The sequence below is a fragment of the Camelus bactrianus genome, chromosome 12 (genome assembly GCF_048773025.1).
Source record: "Camelus bactrianus isolate YW-2024 breed Bactrian camel chromosome 12, ASM4877302v1, whole genome shotgun sequence".
Classification (NCBI taxonomy): Eukaryota; Metazoa; Chordata; class Mammalia; order Artiodactyla; family Camelidae; genus Camelus; species Camelus bactrianus.
The window spans coordinates 22,981,418-23,008,102 of NC_133550.1; the positions used below are offsets into that span (position 1 = coordinate 22,981,418).

General features: G+C 36.5%; 1 protein-coding gene across 5 annotated transcripts in view; it reads right to left on the reverse strand.

Annotated features, from left to right (window-relative positions):
• The window catches only part of CNTN1 (contactin 1), a 286,623-nt gene that overhangs the window by 47,857 nt on the left and 212,081 nt on the right, over positions 1–26,685 (reverse strand). For 4 of the 5 annotated variants that reach the window (XM_045507046.2, XM_045507047.2, XM_010970535.3 and 1 more), the window contains 2 exons: positions 14,112–14,270; positions 5,167–5,316 (listed from right to left, as the gene is read on the reverse strand). In XM_045507046.2, the coding sequence (XP_045363002.1) occupies positions 5,167–5,316; positions 14,112–14,270 (309 nt within the window). Of the gene's footprint in view, positions 1–5,166; positions 5,317–14,111; positions 14,271–19,866; positions 21,872–26,685 lie in introns of those variants that run through there. The other variant, XM_045507048.2, reaches the window with a different exon arrangement.

Sequence of the window (26,685 nt, forward strand, 5' to 3'; positions counted from 1 at the left end):
GGGTCTGAGGTAGTTCACAAAATATTAATGTCTTTAGATCTTAACAGGCCAAAATTGTAGTTTGTCTGTTCATCTACACTTTGTTCTCAAACAGGAAATTTAAGTGGGCAGAGTAAATTTGTTAACTGCTCAATGGAATGAGAATCTAAAAATAAGTCATCTGAGGGAACGATTACATGGGCAGAAAAGAACGCTGCAAATGTAAATGTATCACAATGCATAGTAAATGCATTATAAACAATCCAAAACAATTATGGATTGTTCATTTAAATTAAATAAAAGGATAAACAGTTCCTGTTTTACTCTCAGCTTATTAAAAATGAAAGCGTCAATGCATATGTTAACCTTGTTTCACACAAAACATATTATGTTTGGTAATGGATTCTCCTAAATTTTAATATGTGAATATCCCTGTAGCTTTGATCACTACTTTGCATTATCCTCTGTTAACTTGCAGTTGCCAGAACCATCATCTTTCCCTTCGTGTTCCTCCTTTTTTCTTCTAAGAATTATTTTGAGTACCAATTCTGGACCCTGTGCTGTGTGAGGCACCAAAGTTAATGGTATGAATAAAATCTGACTCCAATCCTGAAGATTGTTAATGTAGTAGAAATTTAACATGTACAACTGGTTTTAAGTCAATGTGTTAAAAATCTCCAGTAAAAGTTTGCTGGATGAATGAATGAATGAGTGAAAAAGCCCAGCTTAATAAGAGGCTCATCTAGAAATTGGACATGATTTTTACATACGCCACCTAACTGGATACTCAGGTCAGCATTTTGAAGGAAGTCTACAGAAAAGTAACATCATCCCCTTTTTACAAAAAAGGCAAATGGGTCCCAAAAGAAGTTGTTGGTTAACTAGCCCAGGGCACACCACTCACACATAGAGAAGCTGACACTTTAACTCATGCCTCCTACTAGCTTAAAAGTCTATACTCTTAGCTTCTTCTAAAAAGAGATTTAACTATTTTTTAAATTAGTGACAGCTACTAACTTTAGCACCCTACTAGCTACAAAATATGTTCTTAGCTCCATTCTTTTCCTTTATCAAACATACTTAAAATAAAAAATAAATGATCAGAATAGCTTCATCAGACATGGAATTAAAGCTCTATACACAGTATGAAAGTGTTGATTCCAGTGTTATGTTTCTTTTCTCTCTGTTCCTTCTTAGGTTGACCTGGCAGGTAAACGGCAAAGCTGTCACTACAAACCTGAAGGCACCATGTTAGGCTATCACCTCAGCACCTGCACCTGCGGGGCTCCTGGCGGTGGGGGCATGCCTCACAATGACACGTCACTTTGAAGGATGCTTCAGCTATCTCTTTCTTACAGTCAGAATTGAATGTGTTACAACGAGTTGCAAACACATCTTCTAATTCTTCATCTGGGACCATCCATTTTATAATGCACTTGTCTGAAACCAAAGAATGTACCCAACTGTGCCCGGTGATCTTAACATGAAGCCATTGGACAGATAAGGGCATGTGCTGCACTGATAATGTCCTGTCTTTCAATCAGCAGAACGAGGCACAGGAGCAACCTTTCCATCAAATGGGAGCTCGCCTTTATCCCACATAACATATGCTGGCATCTCTCAGAGAGTTGTTATAATGGTACATGACAAGACAAACATCCCCCTGTTTTAGAATGTATTTTAATTTTCTTGTAAGGATAAAAAATGTAAATGTCCAATTTTATGAATATTCAGTTTTTAGGAAACAGGAGGAAAGGAAAAACATGAATGAATGAGAAAGTCTGTTGAATGCTATTGTCTTAAATATATAAAATTATTCCTTTAAGATGATTAAAACTACCTGAAATTACATGATCCTCTATAAAAATGGAACTACATATATTTATATATATAAATAAATGTATAAAAATGGAAATATACTGCCAATGAGGTGATCAATTGCATAATTGACAATATTTTCTCACAAACATATTAAACTTTAAAATGGGCATTAATAGCATGATGACAATTTTTATCCAGCAAACATTATGGTCCTATACTATACTAGTACCATAGTACTAGGCAGTATTAACTGCTTTCCTTACATGTTTTTTAATCACAAAAAATAATTTCATAAGATAAATAATTTCCATTTAGAAATGAGGAAACTGAGGCTCAGAGAGGTTAAGTAATGTGCCTCTAATCACAGAGCTTTTAAAAGATGGAATCAAGAGTCTACTGAGGGATCAGTGTCCTGGAGCTACCATACTGCACACTGCCCTCCCAGAATGTGGCTTAGGAACGACGCTTTTAGAATTCCAGAGCCCTGGATTTGAGTCCCAGCTCTGCATCATATCAACCAGTGTAATCTTGACTTCCTTGTCTGTCAATTTAGGAATAATAATACCAACGTCATCAAGTTATGGTGGGAATAAATGGAGCAATGTAAGCAGAGGGCTTGGCAATGTATCTGATAACAAACAGCAAGTACATAAAACATGGTAGCCACACAGCCAGATTAATAAAAGATCCTAAAATATTTTCTTATAAAAGATTAACTAATGTATTAGAGGTCACAGGATTTATTGTTTTTTGCAACTGAAAGCAATGAATCGTCTCATTATATCACTATAGGGCCGTATCTTGCATTGTGAATAAGACTGGTTTCTTATCACTTTTATGTTTGTTTTGGTTCTGAAGGCTTTTAAGAGAAGTTATGTTCCATGCACACTAGAAAAAGAATGAATTCCTTAACAAAATACCATTTGAACAAACATAACGTCAGAGGTGACGCTTTACGAAGGTGATGCCAAAAGTTGTTTGCTGAAGGTAACAGCCTTATCAAAATGTTAGGTTTGATGTGAGTCTGAAACAAATTTTTCCCAGCGTTTCTAAAGCGAGAAGACTTTTGAGGTTGGAAGGTCTTCAGAGTTACATACAAACTGATGGTAGTGAGCCCATCAAAAATTATCCTCTTCTTCTAAATATAATATTAAATATAAATTATATTCATTGATTCAGATATGAAAGAAACAGATTGACTTTTTCTCTCTGGAACATTGGTTTTTATTGTGATTCTTAAAAACACATTGCATTTAAAATTCTACTTTGGGATTAAAAATAAATTTAAGATCTTATGGCAATTCTGTCCAGATGATCAACCAGTATATACTAAAGCAATCATTTTCTGAACTAAGTGATAAAGAAATTTTTTGATAACAGAGTTCCTAAGAAGGAGAGAGGAGGGTGTACCCCTATGCCAAACAAAATGTGTTTTCCCTCCCTATGAACAATTTCGTACCTCAAAAGATGTGTTCAGATCAGAATTCATTCGTATTTCACTAGTCCACAGATCAGAGAAAATTAAGGAAGCTCAATGAGATAAAAAGAGCCTGGGATAAACATGTTATAATTTTTAACTGAAGTAAGTTTACTGAGACCGACTTAATCATTTAATTTGTTTGCAATTTTGTTTTGAAAATGAATACTTGTTAAATCAAATCAAGTGCATGACCCCTCAGCACGAATTAGGTGATTGAAACCATCCGTCAGAAAAGTCCCATTTCCTTTTTATTTTTGTTTCTCAAGAAAGAGCAACTGTGTTCAGTGCATCACACAGCAGCCTCTGTTACAGACCTAGGAAGCTTTAGAGAATAATCAAAATCAAACACAAGTATCCTGGCTACGCGGTGCCTGCGTTCTCTTACATCACCCCCATGTCCTGATGAGATTTCTGTGAGGTAGAGAAAAAGGAACAACTGTGTTCATTCACAGGTGGATATACTAAAACAAACAAAAATAATCAGTGTCTAAGTCATATCTAGTTTTATAACTGAGAATGCAGTATGAGCTTTGACTGGAACATTAATAAAGGTTCATATTAAGTGGGTATGATTTTAGAGTCACAGAGAAACCACCTTTAAGAGAGAACGTTTAATATGTGAGATCTGTCAGACAGATCTGGATTTGAATTCTGAATCTTGCAAGTAGTTATATTAATTTAGGTGAACTGTTTAGTGTCTCCGAGTTTACTGCCTCTTAATGAGCACTGGATTGCAGAACCAACCTCAAAGTATTCTTCCGAGGCTTAGCTGAAGTGCATGTGAAAATACTCAGCACAGCTCAGTAATTTAGTGTTTATCTTCTTCCTTTATTACAGAATCATCAGTTTTCTCTGGGAAATTACATGAAACTTTAAGAGACTGTTTATTGATGGCAGTTTCTGTGAATAACTTGGCTTTAAAAACTAAAGACAGTAGAATTTATAATTCTAGTTAGAAGTGAGGCCAAGAAATTGAGGTATCCAGAAATGTGGAGAGACGATATTAAGATATCACAGTAGAATTTTAATGGCTGTCTGTCATCCATTTAAAATATTTTCCCCCAAAGAGAGCACTGAAATTTGGCAAGGCACAGTGAAAATAAACTCAGAGAGTCTGCAAAACATTTTCTTTTTCATAGACAGGGAATAATAAAGAAGAACTATTATTAGAATCACAATATTTTTGCCTAAAAATGCAAGGGACAAAGAAAATAGAGCGGGGTACTTCTTGTACTAAAGGCTATAAAAATGGAGTTGGTATTTAGCACAAAAGTGTGAACTTAAATTGGAAGAGTAGCCAAGGTGGAGCTGCGATAAGAGAGCACGTTTAGAATGACACACCCAATACTGAAGGAACCCGTTACAGCTGTTTCTACAAAGCTGTGACTCCCCCGGTGGTGCAGATCCGAGGGTCCCTGCCCCATTCTCCCCGTGCCCCACTCACCCTGCTCTCCGTCCGTATCCATCCCCTCCATCCACGTGGCCATTCAGTTATAAATGTCTTCAAGAGACACGAAAAACCATGAGCCTTCCAAATGTTGGAGCCTGCTTATGCATGGGTCTACTTGCTTAAGGTTCAGAATTTACATTAAAGTTTATATTCTAAATACTAACTACATTTAAGAGGTGTCTAGTGGATTATTCAGTGTTCTCTATCTACCTGTTTCCCATTAATTATGTAAAAATATTCTTAGGCTTCATATGTCCTCTTAATTTCTGACTGTCTTGACACACCTGAATGGACACACCAATGTGAAATGCCTATACACACATTTTTCAGGTGAATTACTTACCTCAGAGCATTATTTCCCAAAGCATTCAATTATGCGTTACAGTGTCACAGAATTTATAAGCCTTTTACATTTAATAACGTTTCTCCTACATACCAGCACCATCTGTTTTAATTTTGTTTGACGGGATACTGGGCTCTCCTATACCCAATGTGTTGGTTGCTACCACACGGAATTCATACTCCATCCATGGGATTAAATCCACTGCTCTTGCTGCCTCCATATTTCCTTCAATAATTGGGGGGTCTAAAGAAAATAAACATCAAAATAGAGAACGTTAGCTGAGTAACATTACTTTTATAACTCCCCATGTTTATCTTCCTGTTTTCAGAAAACGAAACGTATTCCACTGAGCTGAAATAAAAATAAAAATGAAGAATGACAAAATGTTCAGTTCAAGGAAGTAAGAGGAGAGATAAGAAGTTAGGAAGAGACATAACTTCCAGTGGGCTCCCGGCTCATGTCTCTGCTGCTAGTCCACTGGCAACACCCTGAATAGAAAGGAGGTAGATTCTGAAAGCAGAACCCAGAGAGATTTCCAGAGGCAAGGGTACCACATGGGCAGTTAAAAGTTTTATGGACTGCCCTGCAGTGTATGGGTAGTGAATGATTTATGGGACTATCTGTTTATGTTCTTTTTGGTTTCTTTTTTAGATTCATACCAAATCATCTGGGGCAGTGACAATACATGTTAAAATAATTCATTCAGATGTATTAAGTATTTCTCCGGATTTATGCTACTAGATATTAATGGGAAAATTACAAATTATGGGCAGGCTATGACTTGGAATTGCTTATTTAATTGAGGTATGATAAAGCGTACAACCAAGGCAGGACCACATATTAGTTTAAGCGCTCATAAAATATTTTCACATGTGTTTTTAATAATTAACCTACACGTATGTATGTAAATACCTGTACATCACTTATTTGGAAAATGTGTTCCCTGAGGCTCATGCATGATTCATTATGATACAAATTAGGGAATTCTCATCTGGCACTGCAGACCCTGAATAAGTAGCTTTTTAAGACGCTGTACCCATCACCACAATAAATGCTGAGGATCCTGGTGTCCAGTTTTTACTTCTGGATAAACTCCTATATAGCTCAGACTCTCCCATGCCTCGTGCTGCCGTCTGTGGTACTTGTGGCATAACTCTCCTAGACACTCATTTTGCCATCCAATCTCTTATTTTGTTAAGAACTTGTTTTACGTATTTGACGTGTATTTTTGACTTTCTGGTTACAAGTTTAGCTTTGCCTGCCCCTCTGTTTTAATTCTGCCTCTTTTATTTATCTCTTACCTCCTCTGCCATTCCTTCACACCAAATCAGAATTTGTTTGTCTTAATTTGTATACATAGGAACTTATTTTAGGTAACTGGAAGAGGGAAGATGAAGTTTTGACTTGTGAAGAACTCTTTGCGGAGAAAAGGAAAAAAAATAGCACAGCTGGTTGTTATGACCCTGGGTAGCGTGGCCCCTCATCCTCACTGGAAACTTGCAATGATTCTGAGCTTCCTGTGGAAGGAGAGGCTCTATTGGTTTGACTGGTGACCCCCTAAAAGACACGTCTATGTTCACATCACCAGAACCTGGGAGCGTGGCCTTACTTGGAAAAAGAATCTTGCAGACCATTTTAATTTTGAGACTAAAATTAAGTTAAGGATCTTGTATAAAATTATCCTGGATTATCTAGATGGGCCCTAAATCCAATAACAAGTGTCATTATAAGAGAAATACAGCAAAGAAATGTATGAAAGAGGAAGGTGAAATGTGGCCACAAAGGCAGAAATTGAAATGATGCAGCCGTAAGCCAAGGGGTTTTTGGTGTCACCGGAAGCTGGGAGAAGAAGGAACATTTTGTTCCCTAGGATCCTGGGGGAAGGTACAGCATTGACAACACCTTGATTTTGTACTTCTGTTGTGTCAAACCACCAAATTTGTGGTAATGTGTTATCACAGCCCTAGAGAATCAATACAGAGCTTTAAAGGCAGAAGCTGATGGAAATATTTGTGACTTTGTGAGTCTGGGGAGCCCAAGCAATTGTAACAGAATGGTTAAGGAGGCAGTCTGATCCTCCCCCGCTGCTTCTTATGCTGTAAAACCCCAGGACCATTTAAATACCTGAAGAATGGAATATTGGAACCATTCTAAAGGGTCCCTCTTGGCAAAGGCACACAGTGTTCTCATGACGGTAAATGGCTACACTGGGGCTTTTCCAAGCAGCTGGGCAGTCAACAGGTAAGGGCAGGTGTAGACTGAGCCAGATGGATATACAGTTAAAAGTGCAGCTGATAGACTGTTTTGGAGCACATCTGAGGATCCAGTACAAAAATATCTCCAAACAAATGGAAGATCAAGGATATGTTCTAAGAGTAGAAATTCATACTTGACTACAGAAACTGTTTGGAGGAATGGTGAGAGTTGAAGAAAGAAAAGTCAACTGGGGTCTTTGATGGTGGGCTTTGGATTCTAGATGGGGAATAGGACCTGTGACTAAATGAAGTCTGAAGGTGGAGAGAGCAGAATGAGCGAAAAGCCTTGGAGTTACGATCATGAGAAGCTAAACCTCAGAGGGAAAGCCTTGGCCCAGTGATGCAAACAGCTCTCTGAAAAGGGGAAACAGAAAGTGGACATTAGAAACATGAACTTCCAGAATGTACCTTCTGAGTGATGAGGGAAGGAATTTGATATCTGTAAGTTCACAATAATATTCTCTACAAGGATGGCTCAAGGTGTGAAAACTCCTCTTTTTAGAACAAAATCAATTACTATCATTCTTGTTAACATCCATTAACATCAGTACCTATAAGGAGATGAATATCTAAAACAAACATGTTTTCGGTATGTATTTACAATACCCCCTGAATGAAGCCATTTATATAAGGAGTAGGCTAATTTAGCAAAAAATGACTAATATGAATCATTTTAGAAAAATGTATCTAGAAATAAAAGTGACTGTGTATCTGGTCTGCTTTCCTTTCCCCCAAACAGGGCAGGAATTTTGACCCATACCACATCACAAGAGCAGGATTTAAAAGGTTGCTTTCTAACTGTTTTCCCAGCTCCAGTCTTGAACTCAGCAGCCCATAGCGTCACTTTACAGCTGGAAAACGCAAGACTGGCTATGCCCGTGCGAGGCCACGCTCATCATCTGTTTTCATGTTCCCCTTGTCTGTTCCTGGTTATCATTTATGGGCATATATATGTTTGTTTTATTTTTTTTTAATGTTTTTATTTCATTTTATTTTATTTTTGGGGGGGAGAGGTAATTAGGTTTATTTTTTTATTTATTTTAATGGCGGTACTGGGGATTGAACCCAGGACTTCATGCATGCTAAGCAGGCGCTCTACCAGTGAGCTCCACCCTCCCCCCATTTTACTTACTCATGTTTTGGAATCCCTCAGGGGCCTGGAAGACCTAGTATGATGTTTTGCAAATAGAAATACTCAATAAATATTTGTTTAAAAAAATAGCAATAAAATATAAATACAAAAGCTGTGGTGGTTTAGAAGGGACAGTATCTCAATGCAGGGAGCAGGCCACGTGTACAGCAATCACTTTATTATCTCCTTCAACCCTGAATCAGGCAGGCTGCTGGTAGAATAAAAGAGGACGCTCCTTTACCATGCTCTGTACCTCTAATGCCTATAATCAGCTCATAAACTATCCCGCCTTGTCTAAAGCACAGGGTGAAAATTGTTTTCCTTCCCTTAAGCCCTCAACCACTCTCTTTAACTGTGACTTGGTCCTTTCTGACTTCTCTCCTCCATTGCTGACGTGTTTTACCTTTAGTACACATTTTATTTGTCTTATTCTGAGCCCTCAATGTCCCGATAAATGGATTTGTACCTCTTGCAGTCTTCTCCAACCCCTTCTGCTCTGGTAGGATCTATTGGATACACATTTTATTTTTCCAAAAGCTCCCACACAGATAGGTTGGAAGCAAAGGTCATCTTTGCCTTGGAAGGAGATTCATGCCTCGAGCCAAGTGGACACGAGTCAGGAGCAGAGGGACTCTGTGTCCCCTCTCTTCAGCCAAGTTCCTTGCAACCTGTTTGCTATTCCTGGAGTCAGAGGAGAGGGGAGTAGTTGGCACATTAGAGGCATGTCCCGGGAATTAGAACTGGGGTCTCAAGCTCCTGAGTTTTAACTGGGTCAGTTCTGAGTCAGGCCACATTTTACAGATAATCTCAGTATTGAAAATCAGATTTTAACAGTATAAAGCCTGCCAGAGGCTTCTCTTTATAAACAACTAAAATGTTGTATATTAATCTAATAAGGGTTTAAATCTTGGTTTTACTGCTAAGCATAAATTTCAAGCAAAGGGATATACAGCAGGAGACACACTCCTTACTTTAGTACTCAGGTCAAAAGATCCCCTTGAGAAGGTCTTATTTTAACAAGCAGCCATGAGCACTACTCCATAGATCTAACTGCAAATACCTTGAGTCCATAAGGCTCAGAATAAAACGTTTCTGACTATTCTTTGGAGGAAAAGTGAAGCAAGTCTCATGGGTATCTCAGAGCCAATATTCAGTGTTTTAGTTGCCTGGCAACCATGCTTTGTGGTGCTCTGCCTTCAGACCACACCCACTAGTTCTTTGAGCAGCTTCAGAAAGCCAAAATGACCTCCAGGCTGAAAAACAGACTGTTTCAAGGATAGCTCCAGGTAATGTAATCCCTCGTGTTCCAGATTCTTGGAGGTTGCCATAGTGAGTCCTGTTGTTTCCTTGGGGTTTAAAAACAATTAGAACTTTTAGGATCCTCCATCTGCCTCCAAAACCCAAGTATTTGAAACTACTCAGAAAGGATGACCCACTTGGGGGTTCTACCTGAAAAAGCAGGTCTGTTGCTTGAGAATGAAAATGGGCGTTTAAAGGCTTCACTCTGGCTCTGACACAACTACTCAGTGTAACATTGAAGGGTCTAGACTCAACCCATAGATCATCTGGCAGGACTCAGGGAGGAGCCAGAGGCGTTCCTTGCAGCAAAAAAAGAAGCAAACTGTGCTTTGGCATCCCAGAATGTGTGATTCATTAATTCTTCTCTAAGGAAAATTTGCCTGTTGCTTCACAAAAATCCAGCAATTTACATCTGAAGCAAGAACAACAAATGTGAAGCTACAGAAAGTCAAAAAAGAAAATGGTAAATTCTAAGATGTGAATCTCCTATGATGAGCCGAATGCTCTTTTCATTTTTGTAACCCATCAATTTGGCAAAGATTTAAACAGAAAATACTAAACACTCAGCAAAGACCTGGGACAAGGGATACTTGTATACTGGTGATGGGAATAAAAACTTATTCCACCTTCCTTCAGTGTAAGCTTGTCATATAGCTCATGGGCTTAAGCATATTTATACTCAATAATTTAACTGACAAAAGTCTATTCTGAGAAAATGCTCTAAAATCCAAAGAAACACAAATATGTTAAGATGATATTTGAGGAGGATTTATAACAATTAATTCTAATCTTCAACATGATAGAACTTTACATATAAAGACCTTTTCTTCCCCTTTTTAGAGAACATATCCCATCTCCTCTCAGTTGCTCCCTGATAACGTGGTTTCCGGTCCTCTTTATATTCTGGTCAACCTCCCTCTTCTGTACAAACACACACACCATCACCAATAATATTCTATATCTTTTTCCCCTGAAAGTAGCAGCATGAAATCAAACACAACATCTAAATGTGACCTAAGCATCCTGTAGAACCCTAGGAATGACACTATATTTCTGCTGGCCATCCCCTAAAATGTTTGAGAGGAGTGATAATTACTGTAGATCATTTTAAAGACATACAGTCTATTCTTTCACCTCATTATTCTAAATTTAATCCTTGGAATGTTGAACATTGGTATCTTTGAAAAAATTGAACACCGTAAATAATCACTTTCATAAAACTGAATTAATCTTGTACCTTCCTTTTTTCAGTGGACACCACTGTAAATAAAAACCACATGAGTTTTATTTCTTCATCTCTGCGTATTTTTCACTTCCACTTAGGATATAGTCACAAGAGAACTTTACTTACACAACTAACAAGAAGAACATGCAAGAGAATCTACAAAATATTGCTTTTGAGAGCCTATCAGAGAGCTGAGTTTGTGAAGAAGTCTAATCAACTAAAATCATCATTTGCAGACTAATAGCGAAAAGGAGGACCTAGGCATCGATGTGTAGAAGAAAGCAGTTTAACTTTTCAAGGATATTTAAAGACAAAGTGCAGACTGACATGGCTATTTTGAATCCCTGGGAGCCCCCAGATCTAGGAGAGTCTGGCTGTTGACCAATTCCTTTCTGCAGGCTTCACCAGGTGTACTCAAGAAAGTCTGGGAGTATGACAAGAGAGTTGAGAGACCGTCCTTTAAGGCACAGGCACCTCAGATCTGTTTAAGTCCAAGATCAGAGCAGGAAAATTGAGACCCTCTGTGCATTCTGAGCCTTACACTGAATATAAGTAAGTGCCCATGTGTGGCTGGGGGAGTGGCAGGAAAGTAAGAGATATAATAATGACATTTGCAGCAACGTGGATGGACCTGGAGATTGTCATTCTAAGTGAAGTAAGCCAGAAAGAGAAAGGAAAATACCATATGATATCACTTATATGTGGAATCTGAAAAAAAAAAAAAAAAAAAGACAAATGAACTTACTTACAAAGCGGAAACAGATTCACAGACATAGAGAACAACTTGTGGTTACCAGGGGGGAGTGGGGTGTGAGGGTGTAAATTGGGAGTTCAAGATTTGCAGATACTAACTGTATTATATAGAATAAACAAGTTCATCCTTTATAGAACAGGGAACTATATGCAGTATCTTGTAGAAACTTCTGGTGAAAAAGAATATGAAAACGAATATATGTATGTTCATGTATGACTGAAGCATTGTGCTGTACACCAGAAACTGACACAACATTGTACATTGACTCTACTTCAACAAATATATACATATACACATAAAAAAAGAAAGCATCAACACCCACAAAAAGAAGCACCCTATTTAGATGCAACCCTTGCCTCCCCATCCCCCATCTTTGTTATTTCTTTTTAGCACTAATCATCATGTGACTTACTATACATTTGAATTATTTGTTTATTACCATCTTCTCTCCTACTAGAATGTAAGCTCCTTGAAGGCAGGGTTTTTGTTTGTTTGTTGTTTTTTGGTTTCTTTGTTCTCTCTCTGTTTTGTTCACTGCTGGCCAACTATGTATCCAGCGTCTAGGATAGGTTCAGACATACAGTGGGAACTCAACAAATATATATTTAATGAATCTACAATGAGGGTCCTGATCTAACTGCCAGGGATAGAACAGTGAATAAGACAAAAGTCTTCACCCTCATGGAACTTGCTTTATAGAGGAATACTTTTTTTAAATGAGAACCATGTTTTAATTGAGCTACATGGTAAGCATTCATAACTAATGGAAATGACAATTATTATTCCTTTTTTAAAGCCAAACCAAATTTTAACCATGTGTTTATTTCATTTGCTCTCCAGTACTATAAACAATGTCAATTTAGCTAGATATATAATATTACCTACAGTTTTTTCATTATCATTCATTTTCATTCTCTTCAGAGAAGTAGAAATTGCTCATGCTTTATGTTTATTAAACATCTAAATGGTTTCTAAAATTGTTTCTCAAATGGTCTGATTTTGCCAAGTATATTTATAGGTAATTCTTACATGCAAAGCATAATGTAATAGAAATGTTTCACCTGTGTCTAATTGATTGAACTTCATACACTTATGTGGAGAATTACTTAATACGAAAATATACCCTAAACCCTTGTAACAGATTTCAAGTTTATATTTCATTCATTTCCTATGATAGGGAGGAATTATCAGAAAAAGTGAATCTAAATTAAAACTTCTCAGGGAGCAATACAAATAAATTCCCTTATATTAAGATAAAACTAAAATGAGTAGGTTTAAGCTTTGCTGGGATGATGAACTCTTTCATTTTTTAAAAAAGAACATTCTATTCACTTTTATCTCTTTTCTCCCCTCTGATGACAGCTGAGCCCATATTTCTATGCTTCTTCTTTATGCATCTAAAATAAATTATGACAACTACAAGTTTGGTTAAAAATATTGTCAACAATGACAAATATAAACAAGCTATTTTATCAAAAGTCCTCTATCTTCTTTGATGTTCTAGGAGAAAATAAAGCGATGTGTATGCTGGTGATGAGGAAATGACAATGGCAGTACTTACAGACAACAGCAACTACCCACTTCCTCTTAATTAGCTTTTACTTTTAGGAAATCTTAATATGAGGTGGGGAAAAGAAAGCTGCGATACTAAACTGCTTTAAAAACCTGTTTGGAGAAAATTCAAGCGAGGCAAGGTCATCCTCAGGAAGTAAAGGGTTATGGTAGTAAGATCTGGGTGCTCAATCTATATGATCAATTGTGGCTTTTTTTTTTTTTAATGTAGAAGTATAGTACTTACATAATTGGATAAAAAGGGTCATAAATAAGTTATAGATGCCATTTGCCGAAAAAACTCCATTTTCTATCATTTTTTCCTGCTGCATCTTAGAATTACATGTAGCTTAAATAAGACACCCAGGAAGCCTCTCTCTGCTTTCCCCTTATAGGCCTAGACATGCTGCTTCTTTCTCTATAGTTTTTAAATTATAAGTTTGCTGTAGTTTTCTTCACTAACAAAGCACTGGAATACTAAAAAAAGAAAGAAAGAAAGAAAGAAAGAAAGAAAGAAAGAAAGAAAGAAAGAAAGAAAGAAAGAAAGAAAGAAAGAAAGAAAGAAAGAAAGAAAGAAAGAAAGAAAGAAAGAAAGAAAGAAAGAAAGAAAGGAAGGAAGGAAGAAAGGAAGGAAGGAAGGAAGAAAGAAAGGAAGAAAGAAAGAAAGAAAGAAAGGAAGAAAGAAAGAAAGGAAGAAAGAAAGAAAAAAAAAAACTCATTCAGGGTAGATGATGAAATTCTTTAACAGTCCAAGGCTTTTTGTTTCTGATGCAATAATTCATCTAAAAATACATACAGGTTAATCCAACAAATGCAACTCACCCGTCTTCGCATCTTTCCAGTCATCGGAAAGAATAGTCTTGGTCTGGATCGTGTATTTGGATATGGGACTGTGATTGTCTGAACCACGGCTCCAAGTGAGTCCCACTGAGGTGGCTCTGATGTCTTCTATTCGCAGACCACCGGGAGGGCCGGGAGGGCCTGCAATGAAAATTTGGGTGATGAATCAATGAATCCCAACTAGTGAATTAAATGCACATTAGAATACAAAAACGTCCTCCTTGCAATTAATCTAAAGAACTTTTATACCATATGATCAGGGTTGCCACGTTCCTTTTGAATATAATGTAAGAAGCAATAGTAATAGTATTTATGATTTTTACTAAATGATTTCATGACATCTTCTTTTTAAGAAAGGAGATAAATGCTGTCCTTTAAAATGGTATTATTGTTCAGGATACATATGATAATCCTTGAATCATAAAATAGATGCAGTGATCATCTTTGACTCATAAGATGCAACTGGCATCAAAGGGACATAGTAGATTGTAGGACAGTGTGATTTAATGAATGCTCGCCCAATGCAGCATCAGAAATGATAGCACAGTCCAGATATGAGAATAGTCAAATATTTCATTCTGCCTCCTCAAAATAGAACAAACACTTTTAATAACCTTAAATGTGATAGATAATTTATTTTACTTGGAGTAGAAGTTTCTGGGAATGATTGCATGTATCATTTTGGGTAATACATTTCACGTTAGTTACAGTCATAGAAATAATACTAGAATAAATATTTCTACTTATATACAATGTAGAAAACAACTGTCAACTCAGATATACTAGGGATGCTCTGAAAACATCAAATAATATACCGAAGAATCTTAAGCCAGAAGAGTTTTTACTGCAGAACATAACACAATGTTAAAAAATTGGCTTTCACAGACGCTTCGTAATTCAGTACCAACATTCATTTATCTTTTAAACTGAGAGCCCTGTGCTGGGTGGTAGAGATGCAAAGATCAATGAGACATAACTTTTAGGTTTTTTGAACAACTCTTTGTCTTCAAAAGGGTGAAATGGACCAGCATATGAATAAGTGTAAGAGACAGCAGTGAATGCCGTGATTACGGTAGACAAGATACTTATATTGTGCATCATGGTTTCTTGTTTTTTAAAATGTGTGTGGGGGGTCCTTTAGGTGGTAAAGTGGCATCTAGGATGGACATTTCAGACAATGCCAAATGTTTTCTTTGCATCAGCAAGGAGGTCATTCCCAACTGAATTAGGCATAGTGAATGTAACAGTCAACACCTTTTATTTTCATACTGAATAAAATATTAAGACACATGTTTTTATCTTTCAGCTGAAAAGAAGTGCCTTCCTATTTAAATGGAAAATCAGACACTTAGTCTACATGGCCTTTTTCCTCCACATGGGCTTTGGTCTTTGCAAAGGTATGTGCAATACTCTACGCCTTCACTAATTTCCTTGTGGTTGGTCCCACGGAGGTAAACGTGTGGGTAGATTAACACGACAGCATCACTACTAATATGAAAATAACACAAGACACAGACTATGGATGGTAGTAAATTTTATTATCTGGAAATACACAACAGAAATTAATAAAGGTAAATAAATTTTTGTAAATGTATCATCTGGAAGAATGCATTTAATATTTCTTGATGTTAAGTAAACATAACAATAATAACACCATCCAAAATTAATGAAAACAGCCTCATAAATTATATAGAACACATTAGATATTCAGAAAGAACATACTGTGTTTTTCATATGTAAAACCACGTGGGAATACTGTGTACTTTCTTGATCAAAACCAGGACGTTCCTTACTTCACCTAAAAGATCATCCAAGTCAAGTACTGAGTGGAACATTTCAGAGTATTAGAATTAAAAATTACAGATGAAAAATTAAAAAAAAATTTTTAAAAGGAAGAGAAAGTCTTACTTGTAATGCAGGCATTTGGACCCTTTTTCTGAGCATAAGGGTATGGTATTCGGAAAGTGTTAAAGGGAATTTAAGACAAAATTGCCATAGGCTGGTCATTAACCATTAAAGTGTAAATTATTTCCCTGCTGTAATTCTCTGAAGTTCTTGGAGTGGCAAATGAATGATTTCCTAAAAGGTCAGATTAAAATTGGGTAATATTAGTATATTAGCATACAGGGACTATGTGCCTAACAATTTATTCGGTCACCCAGTCATTGTTCAGCAAAAGACTAAAATTACATTTATGCCTTTTTTCTCTGATATATGCCTGGACTATAGTGGGTTCTCAAATATTTGGTGAAGACATAAATGAATTTATCACAATTGACCTTCAGATAGTTCTCAAAACATAATGGTCATCCATGAACACCATCTCCATTCTCTTATCTGACTTGAAATATTGTTATCATCATAAGAAGGTGAAATTGAGAAAATAAATGGAAAGGAGTTGGTTGATATCCTCAAAACCCTGGTGTGACAATTTCAGTTGGTAAAATTTCACTTCATATAGAGTTGTTCATCTAATAATTGACTACAAATATCTCCCAAGAAAAATACCTCAGAGAAAGTACACTATTAATGCACAGAAATTTTAAAGTTAAGACAAGCTTGACTTTAAATTCTGTGCCTTGAATTATCTTGGGCAAGTTTCTCAAATTTACTAAGCTTTCATTTTCTCATCTGCAAAATAGGAGTAATAAAAATTGACCGGATAGGACTGTTGTGAGGATTGAAATAAAATCTTGAAAGAATGAAGCCCTCAGTAATCTTTAGCTGTTAATATTATTATTGTTAATCCCGTAAGCGCTTTCTGCGCTTCAGAAAGCATCGGACTGGAGGAATACTTGTTAATGATTAGCAGGGCCCTGTTTACCAGATTATTCATTTACCACTTGTTTTCACTCAAAAGTAAGGTGTTTCTGGTGGACTGGATGGAGGTAAGGAAAGACTGGGAACATGAACGCTCTCTAGCGTGTACTAAGGAATCAGGACGCAGCAAAAAATACAGGGATGCTATGGAGACAAACTGGTCCAGCTGTCTCCCAGAAGGAAGGCTCTCAAAGCGGTGGAGCTGGTGTTAACTTGTTCAGTTTTTCTGTTCAGAATGGGAAGAAAAGCATGTCTGGTAGAAAATAAAATAAGGCAACTGCCAGTTTCCTTGCACAAAGGAAGGCATTTAGGAACTGGCCATCCTTCTGATTTTTTTGTCAATGACCAAAAAGCAATGTATAATTCTGACTCTAAAGTTTGTTTCTTTTTTTTTAAGATCTTATCACTGGGCAAACACTTGCAAGACATCTTTAAGGAAAGAACTGAAACCAGGGAAAAATATAAGCAAATGAACCACTAAAAGCAGGTCATTTCGTTATTAATCTACTGATAAATCTTTCCAGTTTCTTAGGTGTCCTCTAGCAGACAGCCAGTGATTGCTAAGGATACTGTTTATACAAAATTTAAATTATCATGAAACAGAAATTTGTCAGATAGAAAGGACCTTTGGAATTTGACCTGCATTAAAATGTCTGGGTATATTAAACCACAAATTATTTTACTCTTCCATTCTTTTTCTTCCTTCCTTTTTTTTTTTTTTTTTTTTTGCTTTTATCATTAATGATCCATGTGGGGGGAAAAAGAAAGAACTGGAATATTTCTCTGAATAGCCCTGGCTTTTCATCAATTCTTCTCACTACCAGTAAATACTTGGGGAGCTGGAAAGAGAAGGAAATGATAAAAAGATATGAAGGAGGGGATAAAATATTCAAATTATGCTTCTTGTTTTTAGTTTTTATGAATACAGTTTTATCTACAGGACTTTCAAAATCATAGCGTTCAACCACTACCTTTCCGTACTTCGTCAGGTAGAGGCTGCCACTGTGGACTGTCCTTCCTTTTTATTTACATTACCCTCAGCTATCTTCACCCATTATAATCTTTCCCTCTGGCTTTAAGTATCCCTCTCAGAGATCCCTGATTGAGAAAGTTCCATAAAATCTCACTTATGGGAGATAGTTAGTAGTCTATCCAGGTCCTTGTTAGCGTTATATTTTGCAAATTCTTCAAAGTCAGGCAAAAGGGGTCTGTAATTACTGACACTTGTGTCTGTCACGTTTTTTACGCAGTAAAGCACTGCGGAAATAGCCAGAACATTCCCCTAGCATCTGCAGTTCAAAAACCTCTCCTTGGCCACATCCATATGCTCTTTCCCTAAATTTCTCTGAGTTCTCCATGTTTTTACTATTAAATCACTGACTACAGGCAAATAATGGAAACATTTTGATATCTAATGTAGGTCACACACATTTTAGAGTTTACTGAAGCCAGTATCTGTACATTTCACAAAAGGATGCTGAAGTCCAGAGGGGTTATTGCCAGACTCACAGCTAGTTTGTGACAGAACACAGAGTCAGGACAAGAGGCTGGGTTTCCTGGCACAACCCATGCAAAATGAGAAAAAGCCCGTTTGAAATTCAAATCATACAGCCCAAATGTGCCTGTCCACAAAAAACCTGCAGAGAACTAACTGAACCCTGACACATTTACACTGTTGTTTTCTTAGATTTGTCTGCATTTTTAAAACAGTATGAACTCATAACTAACAAACGTTAGTGGATACAAAAAAAAGAGAAAATTTACATTGTATATTTTAATAAAAATAATATTTTAATTGAGTCCTTATTGTATCGGAGTCATTGCTAACACTTTTATGATTCTTACCAATAGCCCTATGATTTGGCATTATTATTTTCACTGTTTTACAGATGAGGAAACGCAGACCTGGACAGATTAAATAAAATGATCACAGTCACCCAGCTAGCAAATGACAAAGCTAAGATTTGAACCCAACTGATTTGCCATGAGAATAGCTTTTCAGTTAATTGTAGTATAAACAATTATTTAGAAAAAAGCATCGTCAGAATTAAATTTAAAAATGGTATTGACTGCTTTCCTTCAGAGGTCTTGCTTGTTGGGGAGAATATGAATTACTTGGGCACTAGTGTATATTTAGGAAATAATAAAAACTATAAAACATTGATTATAGCTTTTTCAATATTTGTGTGATCTGTTAACTCAGATAAGTAAAGAAAAACACATCTTTCCTCCTCAATACATCCCCACTCTTTTTGATCACCATAAAAGTATTGGTTAATCTTTCTTGAATTTTATTATTGTTTTTAGGGGAAAAAAAACTATTTATAAACAAAATACAGAGCTATTTCCACCCAGTTCTCATTCATAGGTAAAGTAATTAGAAGGGAAAAGGGCAGAAATACAATTACTTATGTATTCTGTCATTTCTTCTTTAGGAATGTAGTAATATTGAATGAAGAAAAGTTTAGACACTGGAGGGAAAAAAGCAGGAAAAAAAACCTTCTTTGAAATGATCATTCACACACCAAAAGCTGATTATATTTTCTTAGTCATTCACTGAGACTTATTTTCTGGTAAGTCAAATGAGATAGAAGATTTGAAATTGGAACCTCCAGGATTAAACAAGACGCATAGTAGCCGTGAGTAACTCTATGCCAGGCATCACCTGAGTCAGTGCCCATCCTTAGGCGTTGTTGTGACCCTAACATACTTTCTCCCTCTTAGACACTGACTGGCTCCCAAACAACTGTAATTGGAACTGGACCCAAAAAAACTGCTGGTCCTTTGGGACTTCACTCCACCAAGCACACATTGAATACAAGCCTTGACCCTCAGCAGGAGAGACATCCCAGTGTCATTCTTTTTCCACTTGTAATTCCCCAGTAAGTAATTAAAAGCAAAGCACCAGACACGGATATCCTGTAGTTCACTGTTTATTTTTACTAAAATAGCAATGTTTAATGAAAAGTTTGCATGTTAAGGAAAAGAAAAAAAGTTTCAGAACAAATTCTCTTCCTTTAAAAAAAAAAGTCTAGAAACAACAATGCTGAAAGAACATCAGTTATATTAAGGCAAGTGTCTTCTTTACCAAAATGTGTCAATTAAAATCCCTTTCTTACTACAGGCCCATTCTTGCTCTGAAAATTAGTAAGGACAACGGCTTTATTATAAGATAATAAAGCACAAAATCAATGTGTAGTTTTGTTGCTGTATAAGGCTGTGTTAAGAAGAAGCTGAATATTAAATATCTCTACCATTTAATAGGAGCAGGGCAGTTTTTTAACCTGTAACATTTATATTTTAACTTCTACCACTGATGAAAGTGAATGTAGATCCTCGTTAGAAAGGAGAATGAAGCCAAAGGGAGGTGAGTGTGTCTATATAATTCCCACTGATACTGACGCAGTTTATCCAAACAAGAATATTCTTCCTTTCTTGGCACTCATCATACTGGTCATGTGGTTTCCTTTCTAATTTTTCTTCTTTCCCAAATGATATTCCTAACTGGTCTTGGTGGTATACTTTCAGTTATGGACTATGCAAGTAGATGTCCACAGTGATGATTCATGCACGTCTCCATGACGATGTTTACGGATACATGACAATCTCAAATTATTTTTAAATATCTTACTAAAAGGGCAATTGACCTAAATCTCTCGTCTAAATTCTAAGACACTTTCTTCTCTGTCAATAATTGAGACTAGAAAGTATAAAACAAAGACGATGGAAATAAGTAACACTTTGAGCCAGAGCCATGTATTCCTTTACGATGACTAATAAATTATTTTTAACTTTGTATTTATTTAAGAGTAATATACATAGCGCTCAAATTGTTTCTGAGTGTTCTTCCAACCACAAACAGGGGTGCTAAAGTCACTAAATCAGAAATCCATACGGTATCCCACAGCTAACTATAAACTTGTTTAAGAAGAGTAAAATTATTTCTTGCAAAGAAATAAGAATTTTAAGCACGTCTCTTTGACCAAAGGGGAAAATGAAACTATTATCTAACTATGAAATGTAAGCAGTTCCAGAAAGAATTATATACACTTCAATTTTAATCTCTTACTTCTGCCCACGTCCTTCCAAAAAGTCTCAACCTTCCTTTCAAAAGAAAAGATTCAAGAAGGTTGATGTTAGGAGGCAACGGAATTAAATAGGTATGCGTGCTATTAATAATGGCTTAGTCATCTTCATTTAAATCTTGCTACAGAGATGACAATTTTCTCCACGTGCTGTCTATTTTCACTTCCCAATCCCAGGAATTGTTCCAAAAACCTACAGAGCCGTGGGCAGTCTTCGGATGTTTATTGCTGCTTTTCATCTTTTCTTGCCAAAGAATATATATGGCACCAGGATACAAAAGGCCACTGGAATAATGTCCCTTAGCTTCCATCCTAATTAACATGACATTAGTGAATTTGACAACAACATTGTTCATTACCTGCTTGGGTAAGTCAAACAGTCCATTCAGTGGCAATAATCCTGTTTTATAATTCACCAGTTTTTTTAATTTTTTTTTCAGATAATGAGCTAAATTTCTGAGATATGTAATTTCAAATAAAAACAGGGCATGGAAACACAAAAATTTCACTTGGCCATTATATATTGAGTTAGTTGACTAGGCATTTTTCAGATATTAGTGAAGCTAGATAATTATATCTTAAAATATTTTTCTGCTCAAAGTATGTTTAGATGTTTCAAAAGAGGAAAAATCCTCTAAGAACTAGATTTGGGTTGGGGTGGGGAACTGTAGAAGCTACAAGATTGAGTTCATTAGTAAAATCTAGTATAATATGTTAAAAAAAAAAAAGTTTTCACACATATGGTGAGTGTCAACGATCACCAGGTTGGAGGCAGGCTCGCACAGACGGGGAGAAAAGGATCCACCATGTTTTTCTCTCCATCTTTCCTGCTTTTACCTGCAAGAGGAAAGACCAAGGCTGAAGGGCAAGTGTGGCTGCCCATTTAGGAGCAGGAAGCCATGCACTATGGGAATTGGTCATGTGTCCTTAATGGGTAAGTTGAATTAATGAACAAAGAAAAATCCCTTCTCCTAGACCCAAGTGACAAGCTTTGACCCAGTCAAACCTGTTTCCCTCAGAAACAGTGACTGACTTTCTGAAGAACCGAGTTGTAACTGGAACCCTCCACCCACACTGAAAAAACCCCAAACTCCTAGACCCTTTATAAGTTCACTCTACATAACACAAGTCTACCCACTCAAATGTATGCTCATGCCTTCAAGGCTTCTAACTAAGGGGGAAAAAAAATCCCACAGATGAATTTAACCTGTGATTGAAAAATTAATCTGTGGTTTGGGCTAGAAATCGTAGGAATCTCTGTCCTGAGTAATATTATATTTATATTTTAGGTCTATATAGATATTAATAGCAAAGGGGAAGGAAGTAGAAGAAAATATTTATAAAAAGTCACCATGGGCTACGTGTGAACTGTAACTTATCATTTTTCTCTTTCATAAATATGGACTCCGAGGCTTATAGTGATTAACTGACTGGCGTAAGACCCCAGGTTACTCAGCAGGTGCAGTGTATTTGTAATCCATGTTTGCCTCACGCCAAAAGGCATACCTTTTCTGTTGCACTGTGCAGACCTTTTAACGACTGTAGGCAAATACCAATACAACTATATCACTACAGAAATTTATGTAACTAACAAGATGATCATCCGCCTCTTTTCCCTAACCATAGCCAGGGAGAGTTGGATGATTCGTATTAGGCCACTTTATAACCACTAGTTTCCCCTGGAGATAGTTACTTAAACAGGAGAAATAGTATCTTGGAAAACTTGCAAAGAAAACTGCCGACTGCTAATTTAGCCCTATGATAAATGGTAACAAAGGTCACAAAACACATTTGTCACTTCAAACACAAGAGACTTCCAAGTCCTTTTGATGAGAACTGAAGTTGCTAATTTTAGATATATTCTTTTTTTTTTCTCCCGCTTTTAAATGAACTTTTGGTATATTTTGCGGAGAGAGGGAGCAGCGAACAGTCACACAGGGAGCCTCCCTAAACTGTTCCATGTTAAAGGGCTATTTCTTGAATTAGTAACATAGCTTCCAGTCTGCAGGAACATACCAAACAGTGGTCCTCCAAGTTCTTTAAACCATGGACATCAGAAGTACCTGGTGTTCCAACTGGAAATGGTCCCTAGCCCCTGGAGAACTTCTCAGGAGGGTACTGGGGAGGAGGGAAGGGCGCTCATGCACTGGTTATTGGGAGCGAGTAAAACTGTAGGAAGATGACACTCAGAAGTGTATTCCTCAGACTCAGACAGAGCTCAGACTATTCAATGACACTCACACCAGGGTTGGCTACACTCTGGGGGGGTCACAGATTATTTGCTACTCGTAATATTAAAAATTCATACATTGGTACTTTTTTGGTAAAAATGAAATGGAATCAAGGTTATCCTTTTAATATGCTAACTTTCATTCACTTTCATCCAGATGCATTTTCAGATAAAAAGGCTGGTGTTCTTGGGGGAAAAAAAAAAAAAAAAGCAGTGCTCTGGGAAATGCACGTGTACCACAACCAACTTCCTGACCTTGGCCCATGTCCACGGAGTGATCATTACTAGCATTGGACAATTAGAAATTAAAATGGTGGTGTACTTTTTGGAAAAAAAAAAAAAGATGTTTTGGATTTACTCCAGAATCTGCATCCACTCATGAGTGTATGGGGCAGGTAAACTGCTGTGCTGAACTAATGTGATGTCCTCAGCCAAATTTAGGTAAGGAGGGTTCTGTCACATTAGTACAGGACCCTGTAGTCACCTTTGCGGAGGAATTAGGGAGGACACAAACCATGAAATAGCTGGTATGTAGGAACCAATAACAATTCCAGATCAGTGGCAGACCCTTTTAACATTTCTCCCTTTCTCTCTGATTATGTCTTAATAGCAGTGACGATGGCAGTTTGAGGAGCTATGTGATGGGACTTCAAAAGGACTAAAATCTCCTCTCTGCAACTTCTTAAGTTGACCATAGGTTTAGTCAGTAAAAGCTTTCTCCAAGTTGCCTTCATTTGCATTTGCTTAGGTATAAAAAGTTCTGTGACCCCCGTCAAATTTCCACGGCATGAGCTGGTGTGGTTGGCTGGTGGGGAGGAGATGCTGGTGGCAGGAAGCCAGTCTGCAAAAGGCACCAGAAGGAAGTAATCGTACGTTCCTGAGACTGGAAATGGCAGACTTCAAAAAAATCATAAATTAAAAAATAGTTTTGCTTAGAAAGGGATTTTATACAATTGAGTCTTTTTATTGGTTACTTTTTTCAGTGATGAAGCTAAGGCATTTTTCTCTTCTTTTTTTTAAATAAAATGAGCCTAAAAGAGAAGATATTATGAAATTCTGATTTCCAATAACTTAAAACTTTACTCTACTGTCTAAATGAATTTTGAGTTATCAATGCCTTTGGGTGGACAATTTAACTAATTTGATAAAAACAAACATACTCCAACAGTAAAACAGATGTATAATAAAAATTATATGATCTGATTTTTACAGTTGGGGAAGTTGAACATTACAGAGTAGTGAGGAAAAGTGAGTTCTGTAGCGAATTTGGAGCACAGATAACTGGCCAAGTTCTGGCTTTTTAACGTGAGCTCTCAGGAATATTTGCATTTTCTTTTTCTTCTGTTTTGAACATCTTTTGCCTATGAATGGATGACTGGTTCTTGCACTGTGAGCACACAGCAATTTTGTTAGGATGGCGTGATAAAATTTATGTGAAAGTCCTTTAGACACATATATTCTAATCTAAAACATTTTAAATGTTTCAAATGAACTATTTTTTAAAACCAAAGAACACATTTTAAAATCAAGCTTAAAACCATCTATTATGATTTATTTACTGTTTCTGCTATTGTAATTACAATTTTATAACTTTGACTAGCTGAAAAAATATATTTTAAATTGCTGTATTTCCCCCTTTTTATTAAACCAACCATAAACTATATCAAAGGCAAAAATAAAATCACAAAATCTGCATCGGTGACTTTCTATAGAATAAACATTTCTTACTAAAAAGGGAAAGGCTACATTTTAAATTTTTTCCACATTGATTATTTTTCTCACTGAAGGCATTTGAATTAGTGTTTGATTATGTTATAGCAATGAGCTGGGTGTTGCATTTGAAGTCAGACTGTCTATATTCAAATCTTGCCCTTCTACTTACTAGCTGTATGACCTTGGGCAAGTAACTTAGCTTCTTTGGGACTCAATTCCCTCATGTGTAAAATGGGGATAATAATGGTATCCATTTCTTAAAATAGTGCCTGGTAAATAATAAACCTTTAATAAATATTATATATCCCTATATAATATAATAAATATATAATACATAATGTATATTTTATTATAATATATCATACAATTATATTATTTTATTCATATATTATACATTAAATTATATAATTATATATATTTTTATTTTACATTATGTCTTTTCACAGCATAAAGACTGGAGTTGCAAACATAATATTTTGTCAACATAAATTAAAATATGAACTAATTTCATATTATGAAATTTTCAAAATATGAACTAATTGCCAGTTATTTATGCCCATAAAGAGTTTTGGATAGCGCTGTCTGTCCTGCTCTTGTAATCTGACATAACTGTCAGCATAATTTGGCACTATTGTCTGGTAAATATACACTGATGTATGAAACCTATGATGGAGCAGTGAGGTAGAGCGTCTAAAAGCATCCCAAGCTATTATGTGCTCTAAAACTTTCCTGCCTACTCTTCTGAAATCAAGAAGGAACAGCAAGTCTGCTGATTATGGGTGAGACCGACTGTGTGGCAGAGAATAAATTCCAGTTTGTCAAAAGCTGATCAGTTTGATTATAAGACAAAGAGAGGAGCAATTGACTGAAGAAGAGAAGAAATCCTGCAAGGAAATTTCTCTCACCGTCCACCAGTGAGGAAAAAGAAAAGCAATCTAAATTTACATCAGGGCTTGCTTTATCATGTAGTCTACCAGTTTATAGCCCTTACACTGTTAGGTTTTAATTTTTTAAATTGTAAAATAAAGTTTTAAAGCAGATCACTTTCAAGATCCATCTTAAAGCATCACTATTGTGACTCATTCTGAATGAGTTACCTACCTTGTTGATCTATTTGAACATTCCTTTGAGTTTACGTCAATTTACACTGAACTTACGTTGAGAAATAGAACTTCCAATTATGGATGTACTTTATAACTTTAGTAGTAATTAGGAAAGCTGTTATTTTTCCTAGAGCTTTTAAACTACTAGTAAGTTCTAACTTTGAAACTATCAGGCTATTTGCTAAGTTCTGAGTTTATTATAAACAGATACGCACTTCAGCTCATTACTTCCGCTTCAGCATTTAACAGTTATGGAACAACGGCCCTTAGCAGCTTTTGAATTTGATGGTTCTTGATGGAAAGGAGAATGCTTAATTTTTGGCGGGCTTCACTATTAATAGGCGCATTGGTGCAGTTTAGTGCCAAGTGGGGTCAGGCCGCCTCCGAATGGCGCCTAGTCAGTCCCTGTTTCCAGCCAGTGTGGGCAGCGAGGGCCATTTTCCCGTCTCGGTCCTGCAAGGACTGATGAGATGGAATCCTGAGTCTGTCTCTGTGGCAAACTTTCTTGGCCAAAGCAAGTGGAAAGCAGAGGCAATTATCCAAGTATCTGAGGTAAATGTGTGTTTCTCTGACCCAAATACTTGAAAAACTACCTCAACTATTCT